The 22,195-nt window shown below is 49.2% G+C and overlaps 1 protein-coding gene across 2 annotated transcripts in view; it reads right to left on the reverse strand.

The window, feature by feature from the left end:
• Positions 1-565: 565 nt before the first annotated feature.
• GNAO1 (G protein subunit alpha o1) overlaps positions 566-22,195 on the reverse strand; it is a 163,562-nt gene continuing 141,932 nt past the window's right edge. The window contains exons 7-8 of one of the 2 annotated variants that reach the window (XM_064519459.1): positions 6,754-6,907; positions 566-2,982 (exon numbers count right to left, since the gene is read on the reverse strand). In XM_064519459.1, coding sequence (XP_064375529.1) covers positions 2,795-2,982; positions 6,754-6,907 — 342 coding nt within the window. In that variant the 3' untranslated portion in view covers positions 566-2,794. Of the gene's footprint in view, positions 2,983-6,753; positions 6,908-10,264; positions 18,987-22,195 lie in introns of those variants that run through there. The other variant, XM_064519460.1, reaches the window with a different exon arrangement.

Consider the following 22,195-nt stretch of genomic DNA (forward strand, 5'->3'; position numbering starts at 1 on the left):
AAATCTCTTGTCTTTCAGCTATTTTTAACAATTATGCATACAAGGGATTGCAGTGAGATGAAAGCATTGTTGGCGTGTTATTTTGTTCATGGGATGAGGGGCAAGAGCAACTCAGGAATTTGCCTTTCTGCCTGGCCAGGATGTGGGCGAGCGAGTGCTCTGGGCGATGCAATCAGACTAAGTGGCTGGGGAGGAATTTCAGGTCCAACGCGTTTGACCTGGGATGGGAAATGGGTTGCCACTAGGCTTTACAGCCTTCTGCAACTGGTCTGGATATGTCCCAAGGGGCCAAGACCTTGAGTCACTGCGGATGGCCACTTTGTATGGGGAATCAATGGGGTCTTAATACAGCCAAGCGCCCTGCGATGCCAAATCCCACCAAAGCCCCGAACTGTCACTCTCCTGCCTAGGAGAAAACTGATTTTTCCAGAGAATCCCGCACCAGACATCTTCGATGGAGATTTTTTTTCAGCAACGCAAGCAGGTTACTTTGTACTTTTTCTTTCCTTAGAAAAGAAAACCAATTGAGAAACACAGTGAAAGAATCAGACTGAAAACCAGGAGGTGAGAGACCAGGCGTACAGACAAACATTCTCTTTATTGAGCTACACATGAATTTTCCATTAGTCAGAGAAAGATTGGCAGTGTGTAATATATCACAGAAACCTCACTGATTGGTAATAGAAAGGCTTAGAAAGACCTGGCGCTTTATATATATATATAATATTTTAGTTTCCTCTTTATTTATTCATTTTATTTTAAACAGGTGTGACTGCTTTTCTTCAGCAAAGGTAACTCTTAAAAGTGAAACTGTGAAGACATCTGATTACTAATCAAAGTAGAAATGACGAAGGATTGGTCATGAAAACTGTGGCTTTAATGTAAACACTACATTCGATTTCGTTTTTTGTTTTTTGTGTTTTTGTGTGTGTTTTTTAAAATTTTTAAATTATTTTCATTCTTGCTTTTTTGTATTTTTTTGGTTTTTTATTTTGTTTTGTAATTTTTTTTGTGTTTTTTTCTTTTTTTTTGCAGCACAAACATCCCCACATGAGAGAGAAAAAACACCATTCACTAAAAGGGAGGACTGGAGGAAGAAAAAAGCAGCACAAAAAAGCATTCACTGGAAAGAGTTAAAAATTAATAAAAACAGAACAAAACAAAAAAACCCCAAACAAAAAAAATATTTATATATATGTATAGAACCCTCCCAGAAATGCCCAAATCAACCCCAAACAATAAAATAAAGTAGAGGAAGCCTATCTGGTATGTAATACACAGTATTTTTCAGAGCAAAAAAGTTGAAAGGAGGGAAATCTCTGGATAAATAGGCCACTGCTGGCCAACGACGGCTGTGCTTTTTTTGATACAAACCTGGAGAGTGAGAGACAATTCAGAGGAAAGAGTTGCTAAACTAGGAAGGAATGAAAGAAGAAGAAGAAGAAGGAAAAAAAAAAGAATGGAGACAGACAGCATCGTCTGAACAGCCGACCTGTGTTAGGGTGCCACGGGGCGGTCTTGTTACTCCAGGCTAGAGAAGACCTTTACCTAAAGCAGGGCGTAAATTGAAAGAAAGAAAAAACAAAACAACCCCCCCCCCCCCAAACCCAAGAACGAATGCAAACTCCTTCCCGCCCCGCGGCGCGGCCGAGGCGAGGAGAGTGCCTCTGAGCACTGCTGCGGAAGTGAGCTCTCTCCTGGAAACGCCTGGGAGAAGGGAAAGGGGGAAAGGTCTTTCTTTTTGTTTCCCTTTTTAGCTACGACACATGGCAAGGGGGGATCGATCTTTCCCTTTCCCCGCCTTCCCTCTTTTTTTTTAATCTTTTAGCTTCTAAATGCAGAGAGTTGCCTGGGCCCTGCTCGGGTGCCCGGGGCAGCGTGGCCCCACGCCGTGGGCACGGGGCACGGCTGGGCGAGGGCGCGCGGCCGGGGCTGGAGCCCGGCTTTCAGCGTGCGAGAAATAAGAATAGTAAGACTAATAAATAATAATAATTAAAAAAAAAGACCCGGTCAAAGAAATGACGGGAGGAGAAGCGTCCCTCTGCAGCCCCGGCTGGCGGCGGCCCCACGAGAGCTGGCCGTGCCGCCCCGGCTCCAACCCCGGGGTTTTGCTGGCTGCGAAACCCCCCGGAGCCGGCCAGGAGCGGCGGGTGCCGACAGCTCGGCCCCAAAGCGGGGCGGCCCCGGGCTGCGAGGGAGCCCTCCGGAGAGGCGGGCCAGAGAAAAAGAAAGACGGGAAAATTCCCCTTTCCCCACCTGCCCCCGGGCCCCCGCACGCAACGTCGTCGTTAAAAATAACATCGCGGCTGTATGTTTTAAGGAAGAGGTTCCTTTAAAAACTCATAGGCTCCTTCAGGCTTAAAAGACGGGCAGACCACCTACGAACCCTGGTGGGATTTTTCTTGGCTTATTTAACCAATCTTTTTAAATTTCTGTGCCTTTACTGGAAAGGGCTGGAATCGGCCTGGGAAACCAGTTCTGCCCACAGCTCTTTGAGACAAACTAAAAAGGTGGTTGTGGATTTCTTTTTTTATATATATATATATACTTATATATATAATTTTTCATTATGCCTTTTTATTTACCAACTTGCATGATTATGATTAAGATTTTTTTTTTCCTCTCGTTTGATTTGGTTGTTGTTTCTTTTCGTTTCGCTTTGCCTTTGTGTGTGTGTGTGTGTGTGTGTGGTTGTGTGTGGTTGTGTGTGGTTGTGTTGCTGTTTTCTGCTCGTTTCTCCTCGCGCCGTGACCGTTACCAGCGCAGTCGCTTCGCCGTGGCGGGCGCCGGGGGGTCAGTACAAGCCGCAGCCTCGCAGGTTGTTGGCAATGATGATGTCGGTGACGGCGTCAAATACCACCTGGATGTTGTTCGTGTCTGTGGCGCAAGTCATGTGGCAGTAAATCTCCTTGTTGGGGGAGCGGTTTTTGCTCTCGAACTGTGCTTGGATGTACGCCGCCGCGTCCTCGTAGGTGTTGGGGCCTGCGGGCAGAGAGGCGGGAGGGGGGAGACAGCGGAGGCGTCAGGGGCCGTGCACCGGTGGCCTTCCCCGTGCTGACCCCCAGGGCCCCATTTTTTAGGGAACGCCACAAACCCAGCGTTTTCGTTAAGTGCGGGCAAGGTGGCCACGGCCCTGGCCTGGCTTGCTGGGACAGCGCAAGGCCCCGTGGCCGCCCCCAGAGGGGTGGGCAGCTTCGGAGGTGCCGCCATCCCCAGGTGCCGCTGCCCTGGGCCTTCCCACCTGCTCCGCGTTTCCCCCTCAGGAAAGACAACGGCCTCCAGCTGCGCCTGCCCAGCTGGCCCTGCTGCCGGAGGGATGCTGACACTGCCTCGCTGCGTGCCGTTAAGTCCCTGTGTCACGTCACCTCGCGAGACGTGATGGTGGCCGCGGCCCGGCAAGGTTGGGTGGGGGACTCGCCCCCCCGGTCCCCGTGGGGCGCTCGGGGGCTGGCGCGGGGCTGTCCGCCTGCGCTCGGGAAGTCTCGTTTTTGCGTGGCAGGCTGGAGGCGGGCCGGATGTCGGAGCCGAAAAACGTGTGGTGCTATGTTAAGCCGCTTATGGCGGCGAGAGTGGCTGGGCCTGGCCCCTCGCGGAAAGACACAAAGCCTGAATTACGCCCCTGAAATTGCCTTTGGGAGAGCTGCTGTTATCTGGAGGTTTATTTTCCTTTTCAAGCTCTCTGGTTTCGCTCCTTGGTGCTGGTGCACAGGGAGGCGAGGCCCCGGGCTGGGGAGGGCAGCGTGGGGCCTCCCCTTGGGGCAGCCATCACAGGCAGCAGGAGAAGCCACAGGGTGCAGGGACAGCCGAGTCCCTTCGGCCTTTCCCTCGCTATTACGTTCTCGGGACCGTTTCTTTCTCAGGCAAATGCTTTATTTAGGTTTTTTCAAAGATCTCGCCCTTTGGGATGTGCTGGAAAAGCTCCATCCCTCCCCCCGGAGCTGGGTTATCCCACACGACCACAGCAGTCTGGGGCAGTGCAAGGGCCGGGCGAAGCACCGGGGCGCGAGGGGCAGAGGGGCCGGCTCCCCCGGGGCTGAAATGCCCCCGCGGGACTCAGCCCACGCGCCCGGCTGCCCTTGGCTGGGAAAGGGAGAAAAAATTACTGCTCTTACGGAGAGAGGCCTAAAAACATCAAGTGTAAACGTCAGGGTGCTCGTCCCATTCGGGGAGGTGGCTCAGCCCCGCTGGAGAGGACCGGGGGAGAGCCCTCGCCCCTCCGGCCACCTCGCCAAAGGCGTCCTTGCGTTTAGCTCAGTCACGCGCTGGGCAAAATACTTCAGAGACATCGAGATATTTGTAGGTGGTGCCAGAGCCTCTGAATTTGGACGGTTATTTTTTGTCTCTCCTGTAGAAAATTCGGAATTGATGTCTATTTCTATGACGTTTTCCTGATTTTTGTTCTTTTCTCTAAGTCAAGCTGTTTTCACTTTTTTTAAAAAAAAAGATTTTTTTTTGTGATTTCACAGACACGTGCTATTAAAAGGTCTATTTCCTCTAGAATTTTACCCAATACAAAAGTATTCAAGGTAGTAAAAACATGGGAGAAGTGCATTTGAGGAAATCATCCCCCCACTCTCTTCAGCGGCACGCGGCCTAATCCTGCTGCCGGTGCTGCGTGGGGGAGGGTTGCAGGACGGTGACTTTTGGTGGACGTAAACTGCAAGTGCTGTGTAAGAACCGGGAGGAATCTCAACATACGGCGTTTCGCCGCGGGGAAGCGGGCAGTCGGGGACTGCCTGTCGCAGTGTCACATCCGCTATGGTAGTGGCTGCCAGCTCTGTGCTAATTCCTCCCACCTCCATGACTTTCCACAGCATGTCCCGATCGCTGTCTGTTACATGGGAGCTTTTGGGGAATGCAGCTGTTGGGCATTGGCAGTGTTATCTGAGGGAGTCTTGTGGTCCTGGTTTTGTTGTTTTAATGTCTGGACCGCTTTTTTTTATAAGTATTTCCTATTTTTTGCTCTTTCCTTTAGAGGGCTGGTGAGAGATGTAGATCTGCATTTTTGCCTTTTCCTGTGCATAAATTGGTGCACGTGAACTTGACCGTGACAGAAGGTGGCAGATAATTTAGCTGAAAAAAATCCGTGAAACCATAGCTAGGAAGTCCTTGTGCAACACGTGGGGAAGCTGGCTAACGCAAAGGTGTCCTGCCAGAGCCGACTGCGCTTGTCACTGCCCACGCTGGCACGCGCACCATCTGTTTGGGTGCTGGTATACCTTCAGATTTTTGCTTTACGTGCCAGGTCTGGACTAGCTGCGTATCGCGGTTAGGCAAGATGAATTGGTGGAGCCCTGGATGGGTGGGTGCGAGAGCAGCTTGCCCGGAGGTTGGAGCATGGGGTGAGTGGTGTGGAAATCCGCCTTCCAGACCAGCACGGACACTGGTTTGCTCTGCATCACCGAGGACGTTTCTGCCTTGGTTCCTCTGATGGTGAATGTGGGTATCTCGCAGGCATGAGGTCAAAGACTATCTGCAAGCTTCTTCCTGAACATCCATCATCCTACTTCTAAGATGGACTGTAAGGGCTAAAATAACCCCCACGGAATACCTGGTTTTATGCCTTTTTCTGAGGTCTCTGACTCTGGCCACTGGCACCAACAGGCGATGCGACATGATAGTTTGATCCAGCTAGGTAGTTTTTAGGTGCTTTAGCTCATATTTAAGAAAACCCCAAGTAAGACCAGCAGTAATCCTGACCATCAGAGATAGTGCCACATAGGGTTCCTGGCTGACAGTGATTGCTGGTGTTGGGCAGGGTGAGCAGTCTGCAACTCATCAATGCTCCTGGTTCTCCATTTTGCAATTCAGTATGGTCAGACTTTTTAAAAATACTCTCCATTTACCTTGTAAAGAACACTCACTGGTCTCACAACAAGCAACCTAAACTACCGAGGGTCATGAATTTCCATTAGAAACAAAGTAACAGCTAAAACCAAGAAGGAGGCTGCAAAGGTTGATAACAATCTTTGTTTTGATGAACGGTGAGCTGCTGCAGAGACAGATGCCAGAGGGATCTGCAAACCCTTGCAGAGGGAGGGAGACAGCTCCCTTTTCCAGCCCTTGTGCAAGGGCTTAATTTCCGTGGGAAACAGACAGCTCTCGTGGTTGAGAAGCTGAGTGTGGGGGTTGAGTGTCTGCAGGACCAGGGTTTACACTGAGGGACTGGAAAGAGGACCTCAAGCTTGCATTTATTCAACATCTCAGGAGTATGGTCTCAGGCACAGATTGACTATAAACTTCTAAGGGAGGAGGAAAACATCCTTAACATTACCACAAGCACTCAAGGTGATTGTGTTGCTCCACCAGCTACTAGTGGTGCTTTAGACCGCAGAGCATTCTGCATTCGGATGGCACCTTTGAGACCTGCCTCTCTGTCTCGTTGGCAGGTTGTACACCTTTGCCGCAAGAATTCACCCTGCGCAGGGCAGGATTTATCCCTAAGAGACAGCCCTTGGGGTCGCAGAAGTGCCCAGCCCTCCCGAAGGTGGGCAGCTCTTTTGCTGCCCTGGGGAGATGATCTATCACCTCCTCCCCTTCTCTGTGGGTGAGCTGCTAAACAGGACAGTCTGGCAGCTCTGTCCCTGCATGAGGCCGCTCTCATGGAATGTATTTCCCCGGCTTTAAGCCAAGTTCTCTGGTCGGACCTTGGCATGCCTCTTCCTAACCCCCGTGTCCATGCTGCAAGGTTGTGTGTGTCATCACTCCTTCCTGCCCCGGGCAGGCTGGGCAGCCATCAGCTGCAGCACATACCTGTATATTCAGGGAAGCAGATGGTCAGAGGTGATTTCTTGATCTTCTCGGCAAATAGGTCTTTCTTGTTGAGGAAGAGAATGATGGAGGTATCAATGAAGAATTTGTTGTTACAGATGGAGTCGAAGAGCATGAGAGATTCGTGCATGCGGTTCTGCAACAGGGAGCATGTAGGGAGGAAAAAGGAGAGAGAAAGGCAAAGAGAAAGAGAGAGTTAGATAGAGGAGAGGAGAACTCTTTCCAAACTGAAATGGTTAGAAAGCAAAAATCTCTAAAATAAGACAGTGATAAACATGAGAATGGTTACAAAGGCTGAGGAGAAGGTGGCGTGTTCTCCTCAGGTCAAGGCAGGCTGGAGGCGCAGGGTGGGGGGGGGGGTCCCAGCGAGCAGGATCCCCATGCGCAGTGCTGAGCCTGCCCTGTGCCGCGGCCTCCAGCCGCTCCTCTCCACGGGGCCTCTTGATGGTCGGCTCCTAGCAAAGGCTCATACCTGGAGCTTCAAAGAATAGGGGAAAAACACGGTTGTTTGCTCATCACCTGCCTAAAGGCAGAGGACTGGGAATGGGGACTGCAGCCGCAGCCCTTCAGTCTCGCCATTTGTCTCTGGACTGACGCATCTTCAGGAGCTGGGAGCACCCGAAGAGTCGTTCAGAGTCTAAAGGAAGGACAGAGCAGTCAGCCACCGGGAAGCACGGGGTGTGGGGATTTGGGTGGATTTGTGGCAGCAGGTTGCTTGTTACGCCAAACCACCAGTGCTGTGCCAGCGAGACTGGTGCTGAGCACACGGCTTGAGATTCCCCAGAGGCTGGGGGACGTCATATTCTAGCTGGGCCCTTACACCCCTTGAGAGCTGTTCTTCGTCTTTGAAAATGCCATGGTAACAGCCAGGTCATTGCTAAGAAATCCCAGCACTGCTGCACATAGGAAATAAATGCAGCTAGTGTCCGCCAGCCCATCCCGCAGCCCTCCTGGGCGTGCTGCTCTGGGGAGACTAAGCATGGAAGAGTTTTAGCAGGAACATGGACAGAGGCAATTCGCTACAAGTTGCAGCTTTTTAATGCGTTGGCCTTTCGCACATGGGCAAGCATCACGTAAAGCCTGTTTCCACCATGCTGCAGGAGTTGTTACCAGGAAGGAGGGGAGAGCAGACAGGAGAGAGGGGAAGAGAAGTGAAGGGAGCAGATGAGGCCAGCCTACTCCGAATTAGTTGCCACATCAGTAAGCAGAGTATTTTAATGCTTTGTTTAAATTGCTGCAAGACGTCTCTCTGCGGCCAGTTGCATGCACTAGCTGTTAGTGCCAAGGGTGGGAGTGCAGCGGTGCAACTGGTTAGGATAGATATGGTTCTGCAGGAGCTCTCAAAAACTCTTTTCTCCATCGTTAACTTGTTCTTAAAATAAACACAGACATTTCCTATTGTTTCACTGAAGATTTGGGGAGAAATTTTAGGCAGTCCATCCACTTTTTCAATGTGTATTCACCTGATTGACTACTTGTACCTGCCAAACTACCCATGCAAAACAAGAAACCAGTGAAGTCCGAGGTAAAACCTTGCATTTCTGCCCCTGACCGTGCCAGTGGGACACTTGCATGACCTGTCTCATTTTGCAGGAGGGTCTCTGGAACCGGCTCTCGGGGATAAGCAGTTAAAGTCCTGCCTTTGCTACCTGCCACTCGCAAAGCAAGACGCAGCTCTGTAGAAAAGTGTTGTGCGAAGCACGAGAGCAGGAAGGAGGGTCGAGGCGTGCTCCGAGGCAGCGACCGCTTGGGAAACCCCTCCTGTCGCGCGCTGGTGGCGCAACGGGGGCTTTAGACTTACCTAAGAGTCAGGAGAACGTGCATGGTCCCTACTGAAATGATGACCCAATTACACGTTTTGGAGTTTACCATGAATATTTTATTAGCGAATCATTTTATTAGCTACGGTTCGACTGTAGATGCTGCATGCAAAATTTAGCAGATGTCTGATTTTCTCTTAATAGGCTCGTAACCTTGAGATTGCACTGGCTTTTGTTTGACAAAGAGTAGCTATGAATGCGGAGCAGTTGCTTTCCAAAGCTTCTGGACCTTATTCGATCCTTATCTTTTAAAAATTTTATTCACAGGGACAAAGAAAAAATGCTGCAAATGGATGCAGCTTTTCTTCCCGTGACTTGATCAAGTGGCCTTGGCAAAAATGCTGGGCCTTGAGATTTTCATGGCAGGTGATCTGGGTGGTTTTTGCTTCCTTGTTCATCCCTTATGTTGTCTCATATATTAAAAAAAGAAAAGGGGGGGGGGGAAATGGTATTATTGGTGGAGGGGTGGAGGAAACAAAGGACGTATCTGGGGGAAATGAAGGTCCCAAGCACAATGAAAATAACTGATAACTCCTGAGCCCTGGGTGTCCATGCAGAAGGTCTGGACAGGATGGCATCCCAGAAGAAGCTTTAAAAAAAATCCCCAGTGAAATTGTTCAAAGAGAAAGGACTTTTTAATGTAATTTGTTCTTCTTGGAACTGGCCATTATTCTGTCTTATCTGCAGGATGGGCTGAATGAGAACGCGTGTCTGGGAACAGCTTACACCAAAGTTATATCACTGAAAATAGGTGGAATCAGTAAGGAGAACATTTAGTTTTCTTAGGCAGAGGTTAATGGAAAATTTTGCCTTGGTTTCTTCAAGTTCCTATTCTTGGTTCCTAATTCATGCTGCAAATAATGGAAGACCTTTGGTTTAAATATGAAAGAAAAAACTGACACAAGCATTACTTTAAAGGGACAGAAAGGTAGTCCAAGTATTGTGTTGCTGTTATGGGGAAAAAGCATGATTTATTGGAATGAAGCAAAAATAGCTATTTTCGCTGTGTGCATGCGACACCAGCCGGATCCTGACGCATGAACTCGCTGCATGAAAGCTGGTGCTGGCTCCGTTTGCCTGGAGAAAGGCGCAGTTTCTCGGTAGGGTTTGGGCGCCAAAAGTCTCCTCAGCCGCGACCGGCCCAGCACCGAGGCCGCGGTGGCTTGGCACCGGCGGCGGCTCGGCACCGGCACCGTTTCAAGCTTTGTGCTAAGCGGCTGCGGCTCCCTGGACCACGCTGGCGGTAGAATGCGCAGATACACCCGGTTCTCGACAGTAATCATTCACCAACGTATTTCTGAGCTTGCTCATATAAAAACAGCACTGAGGAATTTGAGAAGGGAAAGAGTCTAATTTCAAGCAGCCAAGGAACAAGCACAAACCGTGGCAGAGCTGTTTTTCTACTTCAGGAAAAAAAAACCAAACCAAACCAAACACTGCTATAAAATAAATAACTTTTGGTCGTATCTTTTTCAATTTCCTTACCTGCAGGAGAAAGAAGACGTGACAGATAACTTGCGTCTGTCTGACAGATGCTTCCCAGCATCTTTGCAGGAGCTGGGAAAGCATGTGCATGTGTTGTAGAGGTGCGTGCATGGAGCGAAAGTACAGTACGTAACAGTTTCAAGAGATTTAACACGCTCAAGGGAGACGCAATAAAAACCCTCTCACACTAGAAAAGAGCTGGCACTTTATTAACATTTTGTAACTAATAAATACATTACCGACAGCCAATAAATTATTACAATAACTAATGTTCTATTAAACCAATGGACAGTCACTCTTCGTACAAAATTACAGTTAATACAGTTTGGGCCATCAAACATGCAGGAAAAATGATTCACAGCGAGAAAATGGCACAAGAAAAAATCGTGGCAGACTCCGGCGTTCCTTTGGAAAGAAATCGGTGGTGGAGACGTGGCGGAGGAGGAGAGCGAGGGAGGGCGGATGAGGGCCGGCGGCTCGCGGGAGCCCACCGAGAGCAGGTCGCGGTGCGAGTCCCCGTTCCCTTGTTGAGCCGAGGGGTGACACGGAGGCGGGCGAACCTGGCTGCGTGTATGTTGGCGGGACCTTGCAAGCAAAGGTTGGCAGAGCGGGAGAGCAAAGCATGGAGAGGAGGATGTTAAATTGGGGAATGGACTCTTTAATGGGGTAGCGGCCTGTCTTTGAGCGGCCTTACTTACTTTCGGGACGGACTGGAGGTTTCAGCGGGAGGGGACGAAGCTGTTTGGGTGTAGCAGCTGCCCGCGGGCTGGCCCGTGGCTGTGCAGCCAGGTGCCGTGCTGGGAGCCAGCCCCAGGCTGGGGGACAGCTCTGAAAAATGGGGCAGGCCTAGAAAATGCAAGGTGGGGGACGCAGCCCCAGGGATGGAGAGGCGACGGCCCTTTCTCTGCCCCATGTCGCGTGTGGTGCTGGGCCTGGGGCTGGTCAGGGCCCCGACAGGGATGAGCGAAGCCCCGTGTGCTCTCCAGGCTGCCAGTGCCCTTGAGTTGCTCCAGCACTGAACAAGCCGGTTAGTGCCAGGCAGTAGTGAAAATTATGCTGTCATCTCCCTGTGATCTCCTCTCTCCACCCGCAGCGGGGGATTTGGACACAGTCACTTGCCAGCATTACCGGACAGTCAGATTTTGGTCACTGCACTAACTTCTGAAGGCACGGGTGTGGGAGAGGGGCCGTGGCAGCAGACGCCCGGCTCCCGGCCCTCCACCTCCTCCCTCCGTCTCCTGAGCGTGGAGCGGCCGGGAGCCGAAACGTGCTTTTCCCTTCTGCCTGCTCCTGCTTCACCCGACTCCCGCAGAGAACTGTGCTGCCTTGCTTCACTGTGACATGCAGGGATTTTGCCGGGATGGCACGAGCCCATTTGGCTGGCCCTGCGCCTTGCCCCTCTCCCAGTTTTGGTGCGAGGGCAGCATGGCTTTTCCCCGTGCTACCCTGTGCCCACCCCAGCGGGAGCTGCTCCCACTGCCAGGCTATCCAGTGTTTCTGTGGTTCCTGACTCTTGGGGGGAAATTTGCAGGGCAACATTGCAGACCACAGCCCTCCTGCTGCAACAGGAGGACCGAGCAAATGACCAGCCTCCCTGTTCCCTCGGGGGCTGGTTTCCTCCCCTGCCCTCCGACCTGCCGAGTGTCAGCAGGGAGGTTTCCTTCCTCGCCCCGCTATTATCACATCAGCCTTCAAGAGAGCAGTGCTCTCCGCAGCTTGCATGTGTTCGCTATACTTTGCAGTGCGAATAAAGATCTCTTCGGGGAGCTCACAGGCTGCTGGTTTGGGCACAAGCCTTCCTACGAGAAGGCTATTTTCCTAACCACGCTCTCGGCACGTCTTATATAGGTCATGTACCTATATCTGTCAACATCAATTATAGCATATCATGGCAGGAGCTCAGAAACTATAATGTACGTTCAAGTCTCTGAGTATCTTGGGTGAGTGTTTCTGTCTGCTCTTTCCTCAGGGGAAATGAAATACCAGCCAGAACATGGCGCACGCTGTTGGGTAGAGTGGACCACGTCTCTGCTTTCTGGTTGGGAAACGTGTGCGTTGGGGGTGCGCCAGTCAGGCGGCACTGTGAGCGTGTGATGGGTTTGGGTCTCTCTCAGAGCTCGATTCAGGATGATGCTCAGTAGCATTATCTCAATTGACCTCAACACTTCCAGCGTCTCATCTTTAAAGAGAATTTTAGAAAATTTAGAAATGGTCATAGAAATATTGGTTGTAAGGCTGAAGTCACACCTGGCTGGTCTATGAACGTAGACATACTAGTACTAAGCTTCTCTACTGAACCTGATTAATGGTCAGCCTTGCTCCCAAGAAGTCAATGACAAACATCTCACTGGCTTCCGTAGGAGATGTTTTGGCCACAGAATACTCTGAGACATCTCCCAGGCTAGGTTGCAGGGTTAACAGCATCCGCCGCAGAAGTCCCAGCTTGTGGTTTCTGCCCTCCCATGGTTGAGCCCGACACCTTGTCCTGTGCAGAATCGCAGCGAGCGTGCTGCACTTGGAGGGACTGCCTGATGCTTTAAGTTATGCAGTGCAGTTTGGAGAAACTGGGATTTGTTGGCAAAAGGACATCTTATACATCCAATTCTAACCTCTCGGTTTACACGGAGATTGCATTCCTCGCCTGAAAACAGCCTGTTAACTTGCAGGCGAGCAATGGACTTATACTAAAATGGGTTAAATATGTCAGATAGATTTTAATGTATATGACATTATAGACTGCTCCTAATAATACTTCACTACTGTGCTGAACTGATTCTCTGTAGCAGACTGCAGCTCTCTACTTATCTGGGTATTTTCTAAGACGTGGATTCCCCCGCCTAACTTCAGGCATCTCAGAAAACTGTAAACTCACTCGCGAGTGATGTAGATGAAGAAAAGCACCTTCTCCGAGTCCAGAGGGTGATTCAGCTCTTAAGTTATCAACCTGAGTGAGTAACAGGCTTTCAGTGTCCTTTAAAACAAAATCATATTGACTGACGCGATGCTATAGCCCTCTCTCAGGAGGCCACCCTCCTCCGGTGCAGGTACTAGGTGGCCAGCTGGGCACCGTGCCCAGTGTGTGCCGCCATCAAGCTGAGCTTGGCCTGCGTGTTTACCCCTGCCTGGGAAAGCTGGTGATATCGTTAGCTGAATCTCGACCCAAGGTGACCACTATCTGAACCTGTCCAGGGAGGTGATGGAAAATTGGGAAAAGGGCTAATTATCATGCAAAACTCCAGAGAGAGAGAGGTTTGGAAGAGTTTCTTGGAGGGAGGTGGTGGAAAGCTACCTGACCCATTCACTAAGCCTGGATCGGGCACTGCACTGGGGAAGCGGCAGTCGGGAACAGTCCCGCGCTAGCAGACGGACAGTCCAGATGGCCGCGCGGATCTTTCATGCTTCCTTGACTCTAGACTGGGCTCCTCGGGCCATATCTAAAAGTGAGAGCATGAACTCTACTTGCTGGAGACAAACCGGCCTTGGAAATCTGTGGCTGTGTTTTAATGTGTGCTTTGCCATTGGGTGCTTATTGCTAGTTCTCATAAGGAGCCTGGCTCTTGCATCTTCCCAGGGCGCAGGACCTCCCTGCGCAGCGAGCATGTGCGCTCAGGTGCCTGGCAGCGCAGCTGCACCATCCTAAAACTCGTCCACAGACTTCTGCATTTTATTCAAATTGTTCTTTAAATAAAGGAGCTGTTTGCAACGTCTGATTTTAGCATCTAACTAATACACCTGATTACAGAGTTTCCTCTCCAGAGGCCATTCAGAGCTCCGGGAATACTTTGCAGGGTATTCCACTTAGCACAAACCTCCCCCAACTTGAAGTCCCTTTTCAAGGAAAAGAGACTGCTGAGTTAATTGCACGTTTCCCTAGATTCAGGGCTGCACTCCCAGCGGATGTAAACTGTCATCGCTTTTATGTCTCATGGATCCAGGCCATCTGAGAGAGATTGCAGATGTGGCGAGTGGAGGGCTTTTCTTCTGCTTGCTTTTTTTCTGCTGTTGTCTGAAGCTCATCGTGAGCTGCTAATGCTGCTTTTAGTGTGTGATGCCCCTTGGATGCTGCTTTTGAACCAGTGATTTGCGTCATTAAGAACACCCTACATCTCTCAAGCAATTGGCAGGCTTTCCGAAAAAGGTGCAAATTTCCACATTAGCTTTGAAGGGCAGCAAGGTGTATATGGAGCTCTTTCAAAAGCGTGAATCATCGTGCTTTTAAAACACGTGGCCGTGCCCCAGCATGATTCCTGTTGCAGCTATACCAGTTGCAATACGCCTGCTACGTGGTGACTGCAGATTAAAAGCAATTCTGGGGCCTGGGGGTTTGCATCTGGAGCGTTGCAATTTCACAACGCGAAGGGTTATTAAGAAGAGGACTTTTGAGCAGGTGAGATGCATTTCAAGGTTTTCTTTCTAGGCAATTCCTGCAATGATTGCCGTTATTTAGGAATAAGAAGAAGCACTGGACAAAATATTATCTGCAAAAGGCATGTCTGTCAGAAAAGACCTGGAAGGAATGCAGGCTTCCAGAGATGAGTAATACTTTGGCACGCTTTCTGGAGACAAAAAAATCTATACAAGGCCATCAAGCGGGAAAAATAGTAGTGTTTAACACTCAAAGCATTTCATCTTTCAAACGCTGTTTCAAGCCTTTGTCAGTTAATCCTCACGACACCTACGTGAGGGAGGGAATGTCATCAGCAGCAGCTGAAATTAAGTTTTAGACATACAATATGCCAAAGAAAATGAAAGAAAAGACTCAGTATGTCAACATTTCCTCCTCTTTTCTCCGTTTCATCCCTGTGGAGCACCAGGCATAGATTATAACCAATTTCTCCCTGGGAAGCTGGAGCAGAGGGGCCAGGGAATTTGCAAAGCTGCAGGAGGGCAGGGGAGGGAAGGGGGGGGTTAGACCTCCCAGCCCACATTTCTGAGCTCAGGTTACCTGAATCGAGCTCAGTGAATGCTGGAAGTACACAGTGCTGGGACTGGTGAGACAGCTGCATCTAGAAGAGTTTGCATTCGAGTTAACTTAAATTTACTTCACCAAAAGATTCCTGTGCACTTTATACTTGCAACACCTTGAGTGTTGGCTTGGTGCTACCTTCACTGGGAACAGTGTCTATTACTTATTAAATAGAATAAAATTTCCCCCACAGCAAGGGGTGGAAATATAAAAAAAATCTCACATCTTTTAGTGCCTAGTGCTACTGATCAAATTCTTCTGGTAGAGTTTAGTAAAGACCTGCTTTGCTGCCAGAGTAAGTCATTAGTGCTCTACAGTGTACAGGCTTGCTGTTTCATTTAGGGTCTAGTAGTTACATACAGATTGTGTATCAAGTGTAGCATTCTGCTTTTTAGCCCAGTCAATGCAAATTTAACATCACCCAAAAGCTACGTGTCATGGGTGGCACCAGTTTCCCGGTGGCTGCCTAGACACCTGCGCAAGGCCAGACTCCAGGACTCTCTTTTTCATTGTTCTGGATCACTCCAGTTAATGTTCTGCCTCTTTCCAGGCTAGAAGCACCATCCAATTGCCATTTTTTATTGTCTTGAATAGCAAAGCAATTAATTGCTTTGCAATGAATTAATCAAATTAATTAGATAGCTTCAGACAGCAGCACAACTTTCATCTGGGGTAAAACAACCTCTGAAGTCAGCAGAGGACATGCAAAAAGAAAGTTTGGTTTGGGACTGAGTGGAAACTGGGGGAGGAGGTCTGAGTCATGTGTCTCTCTTTTTTGCATTGCCTATATAGGCAAACTCCTAAACGCCTTTTCCTGCAAAAACAAACCAATTGTTGCATTTTACTGTCATTCCCTTGACTTTCATCTTGGCACATACATAAATCTTGTCAAGGTTGGGGCATGCAGCTGGTGCTTTCTAAGGAGCCAAAGAGAATTAGGCACGTGCTTCCTATTGACTTTGGAAATCCTAAGCTAAAACAAATACATTTATGTGCAGAGGCCTTGTGTTTATTTTTCCTTTGGTTTAGAGTTGTACAGCAGAGTGTGCTGGCATTAAGTGGAGCTGAGAGACCTGCTGGGACCTGGGAAACAAGATGTGCAGAGAGCATGTAGAAACCTGTGGTTCAAGGAGCAGCAAGGGGTTCCTAGCTTTGCTGCTGGCCAGCTCTCCATGGACGCTGACTGTCGGAGGTATTTTAAGGCTGAGATGGTGAAGAGAAAGGTGGTTTATTCCCTTCTGCCAGAGCAGAGCGAGGCAGAGAGACTTGGTGTTATTTCTGTTAGTGTCCAGCAGAGCAGCAGTGAGTCCTGACTGTACAGTACTAAATACTGTTTTATAATTTAACACTATTTAGGGGATTATTAACACAGCTAAAAACCATGCTGGGCGGTGATCAGGTTTGACGGGTAACAACCACCTTGGTTTTTCTCTGAAGGCAGTGCCCTGTTTGCCCTGGGGTGCTCCTGACTCATGTCACTGGGTTGTCCCACATGTCCCACAAGCACTTTCCCTGGCAGATCCAAACCTTCGATGGGGAGGCTCCTCTGGCTTCCCGTGGGCCCTTCTCTTCCCATTTCTTCTTCCTCTCTGCTGCCTCAACCTGACTCATTTCCCTTCTGCAATTTCTGTCACAAACTGGCCCAACTTCCCCCCTCCGGTCCTCTCCATCCCTTCCCATCATACCTCTTTCTTCCACTGACTCTCGCCCACCGAAGCTCACCTGGCCTCTTGCCTTTGTGCTGTGTCGCTTTGGCCTGCTCTCATGTTACCTTTCCTTGATGAGCACAGTAAGAAAACAGATATTCACCTTCTTGGACATGCCACTGAAGAAAACTTTGACCTTGTGAGATCTAAAAGCAACCCCTATCCCTGGCTCCCAAGAGAGGACAGCTCCACTTGTGGCCGTCCCAGAAAGGCTCACATCCTCCAGGATCAGTAACTTGAAGAAACACAGTAAAGAGGGAGGGATCAGCGGGTGCCCACCTGCCCCCCAGGTGCCACACAGAGCAGGACCTGGAGGTGACTGTCTCCTGCAGCCACCAAACAAGCTTTTGGGATGGAGTCTCACAGGCTCCTCCATGTTCTCGATGGCAGCAGGGGCACTCCTGACCACTCATATTCCCTCTCTGCCTTCGCCCCAGCTATCCCTGTCCCACCAGCACCCAGTGCTCTTGGGGACAGCAGGCTGTTGATGGCCACAGGCACCCCAGCCTATCCTGAACCAGCCTTGTTTGTCCTTCCTCCGCGCCTACATGTTTTGTTCTGCTGGGTGTTACTCCTGCCTTTTCCACACCTTTCCTTCCTACCATTTCTTGCATCCCTTTCTTCCTTGCACTTTTCCTTCCTACTCCAGCGCTTGGATCAAATCAGTTCCCTGAGCCTTCCCTTTCCATTAAATAGCCAGAGTACAAACCATCCCTCTCATTTTAGATATTGGTAAAGAAATGACCTGACTGGAGACACTAAACCTAGTGTCATCTCCTCCGACTGCACGGCTGAGAGACAACACGGGCAAGCAGCATGTCTCTGGTTGGGCTGAGAATGCTGGGAGTGGAAGGCCGGGTTTATATGGGCGTTTAGATGGTCAAGGTGCAAGTAAGAGCCGAGCAGCTCCCAAGTGCCCTGCTGTCACCCAAGCTTGACAAGGTTTCCAAAGCCACCTGTCTGTGCTTTCGGTAATGAAATGTCCAGCCCTGGCTGCTGGAGGTCAAGGCTAAACATTTCTGGTGCATTGAGCTGTCTTAAGGGCTGAAGCTTGGAAAGAAATGCTACATGTCTGTAGAAGCATCAACCACCGAGGCGGCATGGCCCCTCTCAGCCGCACAGGCCACCACGTGCCAGGGCATCGTGGCTGTGCCCAGGGCCACGCGGGCCAGCCCTGCTGCTGAGGTCTCGTCGTGCTGGAGGGGTGAAAACGAAGCTCTCGCGACCGCCCCGCTCGGCGCAGTAGGTCTGTGGGATCGAGTGAAGCGCGTAAAGGCAGGCGTGAGTAAGAAATGGGTTACTGAACTCACTAGACGTACTTTAACATTAATTTTGGAAACTTGAGGTAAAACTGTTATCGGTAATGAATGCTTTTAGACAACGCTTAGTAGATTTTGTTACCGTGTCCGTCTTAGAGACACCAGCAAAACTCAATATGGCTGTTTTACTTGTTCAAATAGCTGTCTGAAAAAAAGGATAATATACAAATCCGAGCTGCTGTGGCTGACCCCTCCAGCTTTGGGATAGGAACTGGAGCCATAAGGTACCCCCAAGGTGATTACGTTTGTCTAGTACTTCCACAAGGAACAGTAATTAAAAAAAAAAAAAAAAGATAAATAACAGGGTTTAAAAATATCCCCTAATTTTAAGGAAAAAAAGTTTCTGTTCCGAACTACGCTGTTGCTGACAAATGTTTTAAGGCTTTGAATTTTTCTCCTTTTATAAATGAAATATTTTTGTTTTTTGGCAACTGAAATGCACTTTGTGGGAACTGCATTAGGTCCCTCTATAGCACTGTGGACTGGCTGCCTTCCGGGAACGGAGGGGTAGAAAGACACAGCGTGGGAATGAACAAAACCAAAATAATAATAATAATAATAAAAATGGGGCCGGGGGAAAGCAGAACTTGCTGCCAAGGCTGCTGGGGCAGAAGGGGGGTTTTATGTCTTTCTTCTTCATCTTCTGAGGAGGAAAAAAAGAGAGAGAACCTGTCCGTGGGACCGGAGGGCGTTCCTGGGGCGTGCGAGGAGAGGAGGGAGACGAGCGGCGCTCAGTAGAGTCCGCAGCCCCGCAGGTTGTTGGCGATGATGACATCCGTGACGGCGTCAAACACGAACTGGATGTTGTTGGTGTCGGTGGCGCAGGTGATGTGCGTGTAGATCTCCTTGTTGGGGGACTTGTTCTTGCTCTCGTACTGAGCCTGGATGTAAGCCACTGCCTCAGTGAAAGAGTTTGGGCCTACGAGAGAGGCAAGGGGAGAGGAGAAAGAGCCTGTTAAAGCAGTCCCATCCACAGGGTGCGAAGCAGCCTCTACCACAGCCAACTTTGGCCATTCTGAACTTTGGATTCAAAGTTCAGCTTTTGATGGAGAAGTTGAGCTAAAATGCCCAGGAATTCAGCATTATAGTTAGTAACTGTGCCCTCCCTTCCCTGAACTGCTAAGAGAAAAGGACATGAAAAGGTCGAGTCTGTATGACAAAGAGAAGACATTGTTCAAAGAAACGCTTAAACAAAATGTCCCTCTTTTGAAGAATTAATACTGCGGTACCCTCTGCTAGGGCTGTGGCTAAGGAGTTTCTGGGTTTGATGTGTATAAATGTCTGGGCCAAACCTTATCTCTTGCACACGTCATGTTTTTTGTTAAAATGGCTTAATGGCAGTCATGCAAAAGAGAAAATTGTCCTTTGGCCAGGCTTGAAATTGGTTAACACAGACATGGCTTCACGTGGGCAAATGTTTAGATCTATTAAACTTAATTTTGTGCCCTGAAGTGGAGTGCAGCCATATGGTATTGCTGTGTACTGCTACGTGCTGGTTACCCCGACCGCCAGAAGGGTCCGTATTTTTAAAGACACTAATGCTCTTGGATCCCTCTCTCTTGATGGTGCTTTATCAATGGGAGTTATTGTTGTAAGCCGCAGAGAAGGTCTACTTGTCGTTGAGATTTGCTGTAGCTGAAGCCATTGATTTGGCAAAGTGCTTGCACTCACTTGTACATCCATTACAGTTTGAAAAAACAAATTCATAAAGACCATGCAACCTGAAAATTTGCTTGAAATAAGACAATTCAGCGCAATGTTTGCTGTGGGCAGGCTGTTGCACTAAGATCTGTATAAAGAGTGTGGGAATAGATCCACTCACTGTGCATAAGAGGGTATTTTACAAAAAGGAACTTGGTCATTCAAAGACACAAGATTTAGATCCTAGATTCCTTCTGGGGGAGTGGGGGATCACTAATTCCAGCTCTGTTTAAAATGTGCCCTGGATTCTGCTGCTGCTTTGCAAAGTATTGTGGATTAGCTAAAAGCATGAGTAAATTAAGGAGATGGAAACGGTCAGTGCTGCAGCCTACAGAAAGCACATTTGTGGATGCAGTCTTCTAATAATTCTCCATCAGGCAGCAAAACTAACATGCATCTGAAACTTAATTTTATTAAAAGCATTTTGTGTAACCAACATGTGATGTTAGAAGGCCCCTGTTTGATTTATAGGCTTTCATTAAATATTTCTTTTTAACTCCAGGGCAACTTTAATGCTGCTTTTTCACAAGGCTGACTGTCGCTGTTTCCTTGGTGCTCGCTTTCCACTGTATTTGCAAGGCAAACGGAGGGCTTGATCCTCTGAGCTTTTCCTCCTCTGCATTTCCTCGGTTGCAGAGCAGCTCCGTTCAGCAAAGCATGGGTGAACAAGCTTGTGTGTGTGCTTGGGTCTAAAGTCCAGGCTTTCAGTTAGCACGTGCTAACTTTGAGCTTTACCAGCGTTGCTGAACGCCAGCCTCCAGGTGAGATACTCAGCTGCATCCTTCACCTGTGATTCATCTCCCTGTTAAATCAGCAGAAAAACTTTCAGTGCTTTAGCGGACAACAGATCAGGATCCTGTGGCGTGTTACGAGATGGGATAACCTGGCAGCTCCGGTCTGTCTTCACTGGCTGCTCTGTACCCCATCCCAGTCCTCCCTGGCAGTACGACTTCTTGGTGCCATTCTGGAGTCACCAGGCTGCCTCTCCTCCGAGGGGGTCGCTCCTCACTCGCGGGAATTTCGGACTGAACAGAAAGAGTATTCCCACTCTCTTCTGATTGCCCACACGCAGATTTGGTAAGAGAAAAAAGGTCTGCGGACAGTCCCTTACACTTTGATAATTCTCAGCTTCCAGAATGACATTTTGAGGGTTAGTGAAATTTAGAGCATGCTTGAGGCACTCTGAGTTTTAGCGAGGACTGGTTTGGTTCCTAGCCTGGGACGGAAGTGCTCCAAAGACAACTTTCAGCTATACCTGTTTTCCTCTGCTTAGTCAGCGGAGTGCTTGGCTGTGTGTATATGAGGCTCTGCCTTCCCTGGTGAACTCATTTCTTGCACTGGGACAGCTTGGGAAACACATAAGAATATTATTTCAGAGTGGAGTTACTGGGGGACTTCAGCAAAGATTAACAAAATTGGGTCCACAAAATGTGATCTATGAGGAAAGAGTGAAAGATGCATGTTTGTTCCATCGGGAAAAGGGAAGAGGGTATGAGAACAATCTTCCAGTATATAGAAGCACTGCTATAAAAAGGACAGTGATTAGCTGCTCCACAAGCCTTCCAAAGAAGGGCGAGCAGCAATTTAATTTGCAAGCAGAAAAATTTGGGGTTAGCATTACTGTGAGCTTTCTACTGTAAAGACTGTGAAGTTTCCATTATTAGATGTTTTTAGGCAAACGTGTCAGGAATATTTTGGTTCTGTTTGGACCAAGGGGATGAGTAGATGGCTGAAATGTGCTGCTGGTGACAAACATCCCAGCCTTCCCTGGAGAGGAAGCCTACAGATGGTCTGCTGAATTCAGCCGGAGTCATTCAGCTCCATGTTCATTTGCCATTCAGCCCAAAGGAGCAATGATGGATTGCTCTTGCCTATTCACGGTGAAAATCAAGTGCTCGGAGATAGGAAGCTCTGGTTAATAATTTGTTGGCCTGCCCAGAAATGTGACACTCTTGGTACTCCCGGTTCACAACTATGTTTCCTGACAAAGAGATCTGCTTCTCTGTCTGTCAGCTTGATTCATCTGGATGTCTCCAGTGAGCTTAAATAATTCATGACGATAAAAGTTTATTTTTATGCAGTCTCCGAATGGTAATGAGGGTTTGTGGAAGACAGTGAGGTGCAGCGGGCAGCAGCGGGGTGCAGCTGCAGACTTTGCATGGGTGATGTACTCCCATCATCAGCAGGTCAGATGCCAGGCAGCCAGCACGAACGGGGGCTCCTGGAGCACTGCCCTGTTGCGGAGCCTCTGCTCTGCTCTTCAAGTATCGTTATAGCTGTGGTTCCTGCTCCCCAGCGAAATTCGGGGCATGGCTGTGCTGTGGCTGTGCTGTGTCTGCATGGGGCAGATGTCAGTGCGGTGCCCACTCTTTCAATAACAGCTGGAGAATGAAACCAGGGGCCTCCGGAACTAACGTGATGAACTTC

The sequence above is a fragment of the Dromaius novaehollandiae genome, chromosome 13 (genome assembly GCF_036370855.1).
Source record: "Dromaius novaehollandiae isolate bDroNov1 chromosome 13, bDroNov1.hap1, whole genome shotgun sequence".
NCBI classification, from domain to species: domain Eukaryota; kingdom Metazoa; phylum Chordata; class Aves; order Casuariiformes; family Dromaiidae; genus Dromaius; species Dromaius novaehollandiae.